General features: G+C 35.6%; 1 protein-coding gene across 1 annotated transcript; it reads right to left on the reverse strand.

Annotated features, from left to right (window-relative positions):
* Positions 1-113: 113 nt before the first annotated feature.
* On the reverse strand, positions 114-2,966 carry LOC139461993 (uncharacterized). The gene is made up of 2 exons (XM_071243484.1): positions 2,691-2,966; positions 114-1,877 (listed from the first exon to the last, which is right to left on the reverse strand). Exons 1-2 carry the CDS (start codon positions 2,899-2,901, stop codon positions 1,474-1,476), a joined length of 615 nt encoding a protein of 204 aa, XP_071099585.1. The 5' UTR covers positions 2,902-2,966; the 3' UTR covers positions 114-1,473.
* Positions 2,967-14,840: the final 11,874 nt, after the last annotated feature.

Consider the following 14,840-nt stretch of genomic DNA (forward strand, 5'->3'; position numbering starts at 1 on the left):
TATCTGTTGTGGGAGGAACCATTGATTTAAACAGAGACAATGTTTTGTTTGGATTTCAAGGCAAACACAACAACCAACTGAATATTGTACTTTTAATAACAAAACCAGTAATATACAGACAATGTAGGAAAGGACTACTGCCACATTTTGAACACATACAACATGAGATAATTAGTAATTACAATGCAGGTAATGTCATTCACAAATTGTAACTATGCAAACTTTTTTAGTTTCTGGTCTTCCTTCCACACTTTGTTAAAAACTGATACAGTGATACAGGACGTTGAACATTTTACAGGCAAGAAGTTATATGTATGAAAAGATGTACATTTCTTGAATACCATGTAGCACAATTGTATTGACATGACTCGATACATAAATGCTGTACCTGCTGAGATCAATAAAGAGGGGGGGGGGGAAAGAAGAATAAAAAAATGTTTCCTATTTATTAGAATGACGGATAGGCCTGATGTTGGTCTACAATCTGTTGATGTTACAACGTTTTTGTCATGGTCAAAGGGAGACAATTCAATTGATTTGTTTCCATGGGGTAAAATTTGTGGTCAAAGGGAAGTAATTCAGCTTGGCAGTTAGACTGATCCTGTCTGGCTGTGGTGCTAAACTTGCGGTGCGTACGAACAGTGTAACCAGGTTACTTGGTAATTTCAAACAAAGTTATGTCCCTTGTACAAGCTCCCTTCAGGGTTGACATGCACACTTCAGACATTGCGTTGTACTCTATCAAACTAAAGGGAAGAAACCATGTTAAGAAGAAATTCATAGACTGGTGCTTTCCTTCTAATGGTTTGTGGTGCGATGAGAAGCGCCTCTAGGCCAGGCAAACCAGTCTAAAATAATATGTGTACTATACGCATGTCCGAGCTATGTTATGACATCATTCGACCTTGTAGCAAGGGAGATAACCAGTAATTTCTAAGCTCCTTCTCAGTGTATGAATTGGCTATCGCTGTGAGGAGCTTGAATTTCCTTATAGAACTCGGAAAATTTAACGCGATATGTGGAGTTTAAGTTAACACACTGTGTGGAGCTCATACAAGGGCCTTACTCTAAGATTGGTTCCCGTTCGTTCCTGTGTGTTGGTGATGTTTTTTCATGGTGGGCGATACCGGTCCTTTCCGTGGAAAGAAGAGCAAGAGCAGCGATACCAAGCGGAGGATCTGGGAACCAAACTTGGCCTTACTCTTATTTAATATTAGCATATCATAACACGATTATCTCCTTAGACCATAAGCTACATTGATGGCAAAGTCACTTAACTCTCATCGTTGTTCGGCGAAGGTAGAAGTCAGAAGATTTTCAAACATGGTAGTAAGTTGTGTCTACTTTTACGACCAAAATGGCACCAACCTCGATCTTCAAAATTGACAGAGAGGTCAGTCTCTGTGATCGTAATTGCGCAGGTTTTCATGCCTTGTACTTTCTCAAACATCAAAACAGCACCCCCCTGCTTTTTTAGTGGAGGCGAATCCTTTTCCAGATAACACAACTTAACGGTCCGTTGGTGGCAATGTTTTTCAAACACTCATTTTGCTCCCGAAGTTTCCTATTTTCATCCTTTAATCCCAAAATTTCTATATTTGCCAATTTTAACTTCTCTGTGTCCGATATTTCTGTATTTGTATCGACACAGTCAGTCTCTGGCATATGTCCAGACACATCTGCGCCTGTATTGATAGCAAATGATGCATTTAATTCCAAAAGGCTCATTGCAGCTTCAGTAGCTTTTATTGATTCTTTCCTCTTCTGCAATCGTTCATGCCTGACAGCTGATACCACTGGTGATTTCACAGAAACGTAGCCCAGGTTGATGCTCGGTACATAATCTGGATTTGTTTCATCATACAAATGTGGTTTACCTGAAATAAAAAAAGCAGGATAGATAGTTAGATAGATAGATAGATAGATGCAAAAGTTAAAAAATCAAAAGTCAATTCAACTCTCATGAAATGTGTATAAATTAGTGGAATGACTGGAGGAGTGTCATCAGGTCATTGTAATGTAATTAGGGCTGGGACGGGTAACTCGGGTCGGATGGGTCCTGAGTAGGACACGGGTACCCATAGGACTACCCGGACCCGTGGTTAGTCATGTGATATATTGTTTAATGATAAAAACTCACTGTAGCTCAGTGGTTACACTACAAGTCGCTCATGTTCGCAATTCTTTTCTAAGGATACACACATTCCTTTTGACTTGCTTGTGTTTGAGTAAAGATAACGCTTCAGTCAACTTCCGTGTACGCATGATCTGATCGTTTGCTACATGTATCTGAACAGTTTTTGCCAGGACTGCGTAAAACAATTCCCAATCAGACATCTTGTTCCCAACTTGAGACCTGCAGTTGGTACCCGGGTAGGGTAGGGTCGGGTAATAGGGGGCCGGATACCTGGGTAGTACATTTGGACTCGTCCCAGCCCTAAATGTAATACATGTCATCTACCAACCTATCATCTGCATGTGTGAGAAATGCATGGACTATATATGAAAAAGAGACAGATATATATACACCCCTCCTGCTTAGATGTATCACTGGTCAACTAGCCTAAAGCCATTATTACTTCGGCCAGTAATTACGACTACGATAACAGTAAACACACGTGAGGTGTTTACTTCTCGCTGACAAAATCCAATCTTAAACTATTTTAAATTAAACTGATATAAAATCATACCCGAAAGGAAGTGGTCGGAACAAACACGGAGTTGATCATACGTTTTCATATCGGACCTGTTGATAGCCTCCAACCAAAGACGTCTGCGCCGCCCGCTTTTCCTCTGTGTGTCCTCGCCTTGATGACAAATTACCTTTGGGATCCGATAAAAGTTCTTTTGGTCTCTACCAGATCGGTTATGACAATTGACAATAGTGCAAGTAGTCGGCATTTTCACGTGTTTGATGACTGAGCATTAACAATAGGACAGACCGAGCGTGTTTACAAGCCTACCATCATGGCCGCCGGCGATGCATTGTGGGTAATCGGAAAATGCTCGGAGCCCTCTAAAATACAGATACAATATTTGAAGAAATTTCGTACGATATTACAGTCACACTGTACGAATTTAAGTGATCGTTATTAGCCTCCTTTGACTAAACGTGTGGGCAAAACGGAAATCGGAATGTACAACCGGTTTAATGGGGTGGCAAGATGATTGGATAATCTTTCGCCTGGTATGCCCCATGACACAGTATCTGCATACAAAGCTTGGTGGATGAGACCGGCGAATAAAAGTGTACGTTATTCGGAGAACTGACTCTATATAGTCGGCACATAGCCAGTGGTTTTTCCTGGCAGTCCACTCGCGGTCCGACAGGTGTTTATCACAATTTCAGAACACATGAATAAACGTAGATCTAGCAAAAAGTTGCTTGAACTTGCTTCCTTTCCAAGGTTCAACAGTTCAACAGTTTTCGAAGTGAGGTGAAAGGGGGGTTAAACGTCGCGTCTAAGATGTACATGCACGTGTGTGCGTGTTTGTATGTGTGCGCGCGCGCGTGTGTGTAGGCAGGATTGATGCCGATTTATGGTGTCTAGGAGATACCATGCCACATTTAACATGAATACCCCACTCAGGCACAGTATACGGACTCCGAGCCGACCAGTCTTTGTTTTAGCCCCTTAATGCTGAGCTCCATACAGGGTAACAACAAGTACATCTGTTAACGTCTTTTGTTATGACGCTGTCGGGGCGGACGCTTGTAGCGACCAGAACTGGGATACGACCAGAACTGGGATAAACACCGTAGAGAATTATATCTGTGGCATGCAACTATGTGTTTAATTGACAAACATTTAAAAAGAGCAAAATCATCTGCACTTCTTGTGTTTTGTATTTTTACTCCGTTCTGCAAAGTGCGCCAATGGCAATGCTACTGACTCGATGCCCGACATTTGCAGCTAAATATAGCAGCGTATAAAAGTGGTAATGTGGAACTAAAGCGGAATACAATTTCTTCTTTTTATGCATATTGCTCATGACAAAATGCAATTCCTATAAAAATGGTCGTGTTGCTTATTATCTGTAATTACTGCCCATTGCCATGTTTAATTTCTAACCATGATATCAGTCCCAAATGTATTATTTAATTGTCTATCATATCATAACCTTTGTGAGGTGGTGACATGTTTAAAAACAGAGTAAATTTTCTGTTAAATAGATATCTTGGCCACTTCTGAACACAGTGTTTCCTACAAAATAGCAAAAGCCAAATGAAAATAAAATTATTCTCTAATTTATGTATTTTAAAGTTGTTATGCCACTCATTGGTGGGGATACAAGCGTAATAATTCAAGTTCCTAGGATGTTTGTGTTATGCAATTTTGCAAGAGTTATGAGAGTTGGACATATTTCTTCTCATACACAGTAAAACAGCAGGTAAATGTCTAGGAATAAATACTCATGACATTGTACAATAGGCCATGATGTTCACAAAATATATGTGGGAGGGTATGTACATCAATATAATAATATTAATTATTTTGAATATAACTAAGTGTGTCATTAAACATCAAACAATGAATACTCAAAATGTCAGAGTTGAAAGGGGTACAGTTAAATTTGTACTGTTCAAGGGATTTCTGAGCAACAACACCTCACAGCCCTCTGGCAACTGATGTGTGTATTTTTGTTTGTATTCTCAAGTCCCAAAGTCATTTTTTGTAAATATTACTATCATTAGCATGTTAGATTTTAGTGGTAACAATTATTAAAAATCACTCCATTTGATTATTGTGTACATGATGATAAAAGCAACTATTTTCTTATATTAATGGTGGAGGTACATGTAACTGCTTCCAGGCATAGCAGATGCAGGATGTGAGAAAGTTTGTGCTTCATCTTAGAAGTCTAACTTAAAAAATAAAAGAAACTAATTACATAGAGAAATATTAGAGTAGAAATTGTTGAAAAAGATTTCTCTTTTTAAAAAAAGATTTCTTTAATGTTCCTTTGATTCACCCACCACCCTATTCTTTTTCTCATTGTTTTAAAGGAAAAAATACATATGTAATACCCGGTATGACAAAATCTCCTTCCTAGTCAGTATTAAAATAACTGGGAAACTCATTGAACCATTCCTGGTAGGTTATTGACATAAAAATGTTGAAGCTTTCATAACCGTTTTGCCAGCAAAATGTCCTCATATTTCTGGGGAGACGATATGGAATCTAAATGATATTATTTAATATGATTGAAATATTTAGAAAGGTTTCAAAATTACCAACTTAAGACAGATAACATATATCTAATAAATCCATTACTAATAGAGAACTGAACTTGTTATCTCATGCTCTGTCACCATTGACATTAAAATTTACAAGACAAAGCAACAGTAAGAGTTATCCTCCCTTTACAACTTGATCAAAATGGTCGTCTGGTCCTTGCTGTTGAAGGCCAAGTGGCTGAAGTTTCTAAGATAATATTTCTTTGAAAGACCAGAATGTGTAGGTAAGTCATTATACCTTTACTTTTTACCTTTTTTCTGTGGTTTCTATCTAGGCAGGTACAGACCTAGCACAATGTCATGCATTGTGCAGTCAGTCCCTCCATGATGATCAGTTAGCCTATTACAGGTGTGAAAGGGACGAAGCTTTTTTTTAAACTATGTAGTTTCATATGCACAGCTTATTGTCAAAGTACATGTTTCTCAAAGGTTGTAAATGTGAATGACAATGTTCAGAAAACAAAACTCTCAAGATTCCTTTCATTCTTGAAAGCATAACATTTATGCCACTTCTGGTTGAGGGGATGTGAGTAATAATATAGTCAACAATCTCTTAACATTAGCAATATTGACCCATAGCATTCAGATTCTCCTCACAGGTTTGAAATGCTATTTACTATCATCAGCCAAGAAGAAATCTTAAGATTTCATTAATAGTAGATTTTAAAGGTGTTATCCCATTTCTGGTCAAGGTTATATGAATAATAATATAGTAAAAAAAATCTTTTAAAATTAGAAATCTTGACTCAAAGTGTTGAGGCTTTGTTCACAGGTTTGAAATGTTATTTACTGTCATCAGCCAAGAAGAAATCTTAAGATTTCATTAATTGTAGATTTTAAAGGTGTTATCCCATTTCTGGTCAAGGGCAGATGAGTGATGATATAGTAAAAAATCTCTTAAAATTAGAGGGGGCACAGGTGGCCGTGTCGTCTAAGGCGCCGCGATTCACTGTGCAGAGTTGCGTCCCTTTGATCCGCCAGCAACCTATGATGGTTGGTTCAAATCCTGGTTCACCCCAATAATGCTTCTAGGTTTGTCAGCACCATCACTTCGTTCGGGCTTTCCTCCCACATTAAGCTGACACACCGTGATATAACTGGAATAATGTTAAAAGCGGTGTTAAACCCAACTCACTTAAAAATTAGAAATATTGACCCATTGCATTCAGATTCTGCTCACAAGCTAGAAATGTGCTTTGCTATCAGCAGCCAAGAGAAAATCTTAAGATTTCATTAATTGTAGATTTTAAAGGCGTTATCCCATTTCTGGTCAAGGTTATATGAATAATAATATGGTAGAAAATCTCTTAGAATTAGAAATATTGACCCATTGCATTCAGATTCTGCTCACAAGTTTCAAATGTTATTTACTATCAGTAGTCATGAAGAAATCCTCAGATTCCGTTAACTGAAGATTTTATAGGTGTTATCACATTTCTGGTCTAGGGGATATGAGTAATAAAATAGCAAAAAATCTTTTAAAATTAAAAATATTGGTCAATAGCATTCAGATTCTGCTCACAAGTTAGAAATGTGATTTACCATCAGTAGCTAAAAGAAAATCTTAAGATTACCTTAATTGTAGAGTTTAAAGGTGTTATCCCATTTTTGGTCAAGGCAAGATAAGTAAGGATATAGTCAAAAATCTCTTAAAATAAGAAATATTGACCCAAAGCACTCAAATTCTGCTCACATGTTTGAAATATGATTTACTATCATCAGCCAAAAGAAAATCTTAAGATTCTATTATTTGTCGAGTTTGTAGGTTTTATCCCATTTCCGGTCAAGGTGATATGAGTATTAAAATAGTAGAAAATCTCTTAAAATTAGAAATATTGTCCTATTACATTAAGATTCAGTCCACAAGTGTGAAATATTATTTACTATCATCAACCGAGAAGAAATCTTTAGATTCCATTGATTGTAGATTTTAAAGGCATTATCCCATTTCTGTCGAGGTGATATGAGTCATAATATAGTCAAAAATCTCTTAAAATTAAATACTGACCCATTACATTTAGACCTTTGTTCATAGGTTTGAAATGTTATTTACTATCATCAACCGACAAGAAATTAGAAATCTTGACTCAAAGTATTCAGGCTTTGCTCACGGGCTAGAAATGTTATATACTATCATCGGCCAAGAAGAAATCTTAAGATTCCATTATTTGTCGAGTTTATAGACTTTATCCCATTTCTGGCTGAGGGGATGAGTAATGATATAGTCAAAAATCTCTTAAAATTAGAAATACTGACCCATTACATTTAGACCTTTGTTCATAGGTTTGAAATGTTATTTACTATCATCAACCGACAAGAAATCTTTAGATTCCATTAATTGTAGATTTTAAAGGCATTATCCCACTTCTGGTCAAGGTGATATGAGTCATAAAATAGTCAAAAATCTCTTAAAATTAGAAATATTGTCCTATTACATTAAGATTCTGTCCACAAGTGTGAAATGTTCTTTAATATCATCAACCGACAAGAAATCTTAAGATTCCATTAATTGTAGATTTTAAAGGCATTATCCCATTTCTGGTCAAGGTGATACAAGTCATGATATAGTCAAAAATCTCTTAAAATTAGAAATATTGACCCATTACATTTAGACCTTTGTTCATAGGTCTGAAATATTATTTACTATCATCAACCGACAAGAAATCTTAAGATTCCATTAATTGTAGATTTTAAAGGCATTATCCCACTTCTGGTCAAGGTGATATGAGTCAAAATATAGTCAAAAATCTCTTAAAATTAGAAATATTGACCCATTACATTAAGATTCTGTCCACAAGTGTGAAATATTATTTACTATCATCAACCGAGGAGAATTCTTAAGATTCCATGAATTGTAGATTTTAAAGGCATTATCCCACTTCTGGTCAAGGTGATATGAGTCATAATATAGTCAAACATCTCTTAAAATTAGAAATACTGACCCATTACATTTAGACCTTTGTTCATAGGTTTGAAATGATATTTACTATCATCAACCGACAAGAAATCTTAAGATTCCATTAATTGTAGATTTTAAAGGCATTATCCCACTTCTGGTCAAGGTGATATGAGTCATAAAATAGTCAAAAATCTCTTAAAATTAGAAATATTGTCCTATTACATTAAGATTCTGTCCACAAGTGTGAAATGTTATTTAATATCATCAACCGACAAGAAATCTTAAGATTCCATTAATTGTAGATTTTAAAGGCATTATCCCATTTCTGTCGAGGTGATATGAGTCATAATATAGTCAAAAATCTCTTAAAATTAAATATTGACCCATTACATTTAGACCTTTGTTCATAGGTTTGAAATGTTATTTACTATCATCAACCGACAAGAAATTAGAAATCTTGACTCAAAGTATTCAGGCTTTGCTCACGGGCTAGAAATGTTATATACTATCATCGGCCAAGAAGAAATCTTAAGATTCCATTATTTGTCGAGTTTATAGACTTTATCCCATTTCTGGCTGAGGGGAGATGAGTAATGATATAGTCAAAAATCTCTTAAAATTAGAAATACTGACCCATTACATTTAGACCTTTGTTCATAGGTTTGAAATGTTATTTACTATCATCAACCGACAAGAAATCTTTAGATTCCATTAATTGTAGATTTTAAAGGCATTATCCCACTTCTGGTCAAGGTGATATGAGTCATAAAATAGTCAAAAATCTCTTAAAATTAGAAATATTGTCCTATTACATTAAGATTCTGTCCACAAGTGTGAAATGTTCTTTAATATCATCAACCGACAAGAAATCTTAAGATTCCATTAATTGTAGATTTTAAAGGCATTATCCCATTTCTGGTCAAGGTGATACAAGTCATGATATAGTCAAAAATCTCTTAAAATTAGAAATATTGACCCATTACATTTAGACCTTTGTTCATAGGTCTGAAATATTATTTACTATCATCAACCGACAAGAAATCTTAAGATTCCATTAATTGTAGATTTTAAAGGCATTATCCCACTTCTGGTCAAGGTGATATGAGTCAAAATATAGTCAAAAATCTCTTAAAATTAGAAATATTGACCCATTACATTAAGATTCTGTCCACAAGTGTGAAATATTATTTACTATCATCAACCGAGGAGAATTCTTAAGATTCCATGAATTGTAGATTTTAAAGGCATTATCCCACTTCTGGTCAAGGTGATATGAGTCATAATATAGTCAAACATCTCTTAAAATTAGAAATACTGACCCATTACATTTAGACCTTTGTTCATAGGTTTGAAATGATATTTACTATCATCAACCGACAAGAAATCTTAAGATTCCATTAATTGTAGATTTTAAAGGCATTATCCCACTTCTGGTCAAGGTGATATGAGTCATAAAATAGTCAAAAATCTCTTAAAATTAGAAATATTGTCCTATTACATTAAGATTCTGTCCACAAGTGTGAAATGTTATTTAATATCATCAACCGACAAGAAATCTTAAGATTCCATTAATTGTAGATTTTAAAGGCATTATCCCATTTCTGGTCAAGGTGATACAAGTCATGATATAGTAAAAAATCTCTTAAAATTAGAAATATTGACCCATTACATTTAGACCTTTGTTCATAGGTCTGAAATATCATTTACTATCATCAACCGACAAGAAATCTTAAGATTCCATTAATTGTAGATTTTAAAGGCATTATCCCACTTCTGGTCAAGGTGATATGAGTCAAAATATAGTCAAAAATCTCTTAAAATTAGAAATATTGACCCATTACATTAAGATTCTGTCCACAAGTGTGAAATATTATTTACTATCATCAACCGAGGAGAATTCTTAAGATTCCATGAATTGTAGATTTTAAAGGCATTATCCCACTTCTGGTCAAGGTGATATGAGTCATAATATAGTCAAACATCTCTTAAAATTAGAAATACTGACCCATTACATTTAGACCTTTGTTCATAGGTTTGAAATGATATTTACTATCATCAACCGACAAGAAATCTTAAGATTCCATTAATTGTAGATTTTAAAGGCATTATCCCACTTCTGGTCAAGGTGATATGAGTCATAATATAGTCAAAAATCTCTTAAAATTAGTATTATTGACCCATTACATTAAGATTCTGTTCACAAGTGTGAAATATTATTTACTATCATCAACCGACAAGAAATCTTAAGATTCCATTAATTGTAGATTTTAAAGGCATTATCCCATTTCTGGTCAAGGTGATATGAGTCATAAAATAGTCAAAAATCTCTTAAAATTAGAAATATTGTCCTATTACATTAAGATTCAGTCCACAAGTGTGAAATATTATTTACTATCATCAACCGAGAAGAAAGCTTTAGATTCTATTAATTGTAGATTTTAAAGGCATTATCCCATTTCTGGTCAAGGTGATATGAGTATTAATATAGTAGAAAATCTCTTAAAATTAGAAATATTGTCCTATTACATTAAGATTCTGTCCACAAGTGTGAAATATTATTTACTATCATCAACCGAGAAGAAAGCTTTAGATTCTATTAATTGTAGATTTTAAAGGCATTATCCCACTTCTGGTCAAGGTGATATGAGTATTAATATAGTAGAAAATCTCTTAAAATTAGAAATATTGTCCTATTACATTAAGATTCTGTCCACAAGTGTGAAATATTATTCACTATCATCAACTGAGAAGAAAGCTTTAGATTCTATTAATTGTAGATTTTAAAGGCATTATCCCACTTCTGGTCAAGGTGATATGAGTCATAATATAGTCAAAAATCTCTTAAAATTAGAAATACTGACCCATTACATTTAGACCTTTGTTCATAGGTTTGAAATGTTATTTACTATCATCAACCGACAAGAAATTAGAAATCTTGACTCAAAGTATTCAGGCTTTGCTCACGGGCTAGAAATGTTATTTACTATCATCGGCCAAGAAGAAATCTTAAGATTCCATTATTTGTCGAGTTTATAGACTTTATCCCATTTCTGGCTGAGGGGAGATGAGTAATGATATTGTAAAAAATCTCTTAAACTTAGAAATATTAACCCATAGCATTCAGAATCTGCTCACAAGCTAGAAATGTGATTTACTATCCGCAGCCAAAAGAAAATCTTCAGATTCCGTTAACTGTAGATTTTATAGGTGTTATCCCATTTCTGGTCGAGGGGATATGAGTAATAAAATAGCAAAAAATCTCTTAAAATTAGACATTGACCCATAACACTCAGGTTCTGCTCACAAGTTTGAAATGTGATTTACTATCATCAGCCAAGAAGAAATCTTAACATTCCATTTAGTGTAGATTGTATGATGATATTGTGTATAAAATGTCCTAGGTTGATTATGACCTGTGAACATCTGTATAGATTGATGTATTACCACCTTCCATGGATATGTGTATTTGTCTGTTTCTAGACTTGCTAAAGCCAAACTGGGGAAAGTGGAAATTGATAGTTTATACTGAAGGGTTCATTGGTCTGTTGAGGGTTCAAACAACTGAATACAGGCGAGCTACTGCTAGCACTGACCTGACACACTAGCCATAAACATGTCACAAGATGATTCCCTAATTACTACTGACTAGTTGTCTGTTCAGATCTCTTACTGCTCAGGAGATTGTTGATACTTGAATTCCAAGGAGGAACTATCTCTATGAAGGGTGTGAGAACCTCAGTGTAAATTTAAGCAAGGTCATTCGCTCATATTGTTAATGTTGTAGCAGAAAAAAATAATTTTACTTTACTGGAATTATTTGAATTATACCTTGCTTCAAACCATCCATTCTGTCATTAGCCTTAAATATGTACAAACCCATGTAATCCTGTGACACATTAAAAGCTGCTTCTTCAGCTCTCATTCTGTTTGATAAGATATTGATATGTTGTCCTATTATGTTCACGTCGCTGTCAGGGCGGCACCAAATAAATTGTGTGAGAATTCACCAATAAAAGGTAGCAATGCTCTCTTGGAGCGAGTTTGAGAACCAACAATTTGACCTTGAAGAATAATGTTTCTGATCAAAGTAACCCCTCCTAACATGTCTTTGAAAGTGTCATCATGTACGCGATAAGTAAAATTCAATATAGCCCTCATATTTTCATCACAGGACATATGATTCGCCTGAAGACTAATTCTTACTAATACTTTGTGAACTCCTGAAGCAAAGACAAAAAGAAACTATTCTGCCTGACATAGATTATCAATATGTACATTTTACCTCAACATTCAAGTAGATCTCTACATTAACTATGGTAATAAGCAGTACTTCTTTGTTCTCATTTCATTTGCCAGGTACTATACTCAACAACAAAAGTTCCTGTGACACCAATATTTTAGTGTATTTTTCAAACAAGTGACGTTTGGTTTTCAATATTGTAGTACATGTATGGAATCTAGTCACAAAAACGCAACTGCTACAGAAAAGCATGCATTCGATGCAAAAGTTGACTTTTATGCAAGCCCCATGCATTTCACTACCCAAGAATGGGTATAAAAACATGTGTGTTAACTGGATTCCATGTGCATTGTTTAGCATCGTGCTGACAACAACCACTCAGAAAAACAACAAATTTACGCAATTATTCCACATTACGAAATGCAACGCTTGTCCGAAAATGAGCGCCTGTGAGCAATTTGGTGTTTATGGCAACATTGGCAACAGACGAATGCAGTCAGAGACCATCCTCGCAGTGGCAGGCCATGCATAACCAATAATCGACAAGACAACTGGATTTGAACAATACACCTACGAAATCGATTTCAGCCAGCAACAGTGACTGCAAGAAGCATCCCTGGCCTTTGACAAATATCTTCACAAACCGTACCTCACCACCTCAGATGTGCAGGGATTGTCGCCAGAAGACCCACCAGAAGTCCCATTTTGACAGGAAACCACCGTCAAGCATGTCTACACTGGTGTAGACAGCGTCTACGCTGGACGGCCATGCAGTGGGGACAAGTTCTATTCACTGACGAGTCTCGTTTTCACCTCAGCCAAAGCGATGGACGGATTCGTGTACCTACGTCAAGGTGAATGTTACTTCAATCGTTGTGTTATGGAAGAAGATTGGTTCGGGGGCGGCAGCATTATGGTATGGGGTGGGATTACAGCAAGACAGAGGACCTGTTTGATAGTGGTAAAGGGAAATCTCATTGGACAGCGCTACCGTGACGAGATCACTGGCCCTGTTGTTCTACCGTTTTGTCGTCGTCATGGCCCAGGCATTACCTTTCAACATGACAATGCCCGGTCTCATATTGTTCGACTTGTTCAGCATTCTCTTCAACAAACCAACGTAATTGTCATCCCCTGGCCGGCTCACTCCCCTGATCTCTCACCAATCGAGCACATATGGGATGAGATGGATCGGCGCCTTCGACGTCAACCACGTGTTCCACAGACCCAGCAGGAACTTCAAACATGCTCCAGCAGATATGGACAGATAACCCACATGACTTTGTGCGACGCCTGGTATATTCCATGAGACGAAGACGTGTTGCTTGCATTGCAGCCAGAGGTGGACACACACACTATTGATTTGTAAATTGACATTTTGGCATGTTCATGTTTTTTATGAAATCACGCTTTTTCTGAAGTCAATCAATCAATCTTTATTGTATGAAAGGCCATTGGCCCATATACACATTCAGATAAACAATATCATTTACAGCTGTACAGCGCATTATATAATTATTGGATAACTAATATGATGCTTGACATGTAATAGAAGTATTGTAATAACAGTGGTAATAACCACAGTGACAGCAGTAGTAGTATGAAATACAAAAGGAATACAAAAGGAATGGAATGGAAATATGAAGTTTTATGTCGCAAAGGCTTTCAGCCATAGCATGACGTTCAATACAAAAGGATCTATCAGTAATATACTCATCATGTCATGACAATTTGACAATTTAAATGTATATGCATTTCTAGTAGAAACAAACCGACAAAAATGAAATGTAGATACTCCTGATCTAGATGCGAAAGTTTCAAAACAACTAATTATTTCTGGACATATCGGATTTACTAAGTAATTTACTACGCACTCGTAGACTTTGATAGATGTATTGTAATATCTTAGTTAATTTTTGACTAGGGATACCATTAAAAGATAATATTTTGTTCATGGAATAGTGGTTCTTAGTGATATCAGGCATATATTTCAATCTTAGCAATTGTTTCAGATTTGGTAAAAAACATAACTTTGCATTAAATCTTATTTAATGTCACAGGAACTTTTGTTGTTCAGTATATATTATTACTTATGTGGCCTCGACCAGAAAAAGGGAGAACACCTGTAAAATCTACAATTCATGGAATCTTTAGATTTTCTTTCAGCTGATGATAGTAAATAACATTTCAAACTTGTGGACAGAATCTGAATGTAATGGGTCAATATTTCTAATTTTATGAGATTTTATACTGTATTATCATAAAATGGGTAGGTTTCACAGCAGAATAAAGCCAATGGATAAAAACGATATCCGTTGGGGTCATATGCGGATAGAGATGCAAATATCAAAGGTCAAGTTGGGACTACTTTCACTGTTTATAAACAAACATGGCATCGCCCTTGTCATTCAGCGATCAGAATCTGGAGAAATATCAATTACTATGTATTTAACAAGCCAAGG

This window comes from Haliotis cracherodii, unplaced genomic scaffold, assembly GCF_022045235.1.
Source record: "Haliotis cracherodii isolate W230 unplaced genomic scaffold, xgHalCrac1.p SCAF_15, whole genome shotgun sequence".
NCBI classification, from domain to species: domain Eukaryota; kingdom Metazoa; phylum Mollusca; class Gastropoda; order Lepetellida; family Haliotidae; genus Haliotis; species Haliotis cracherodii.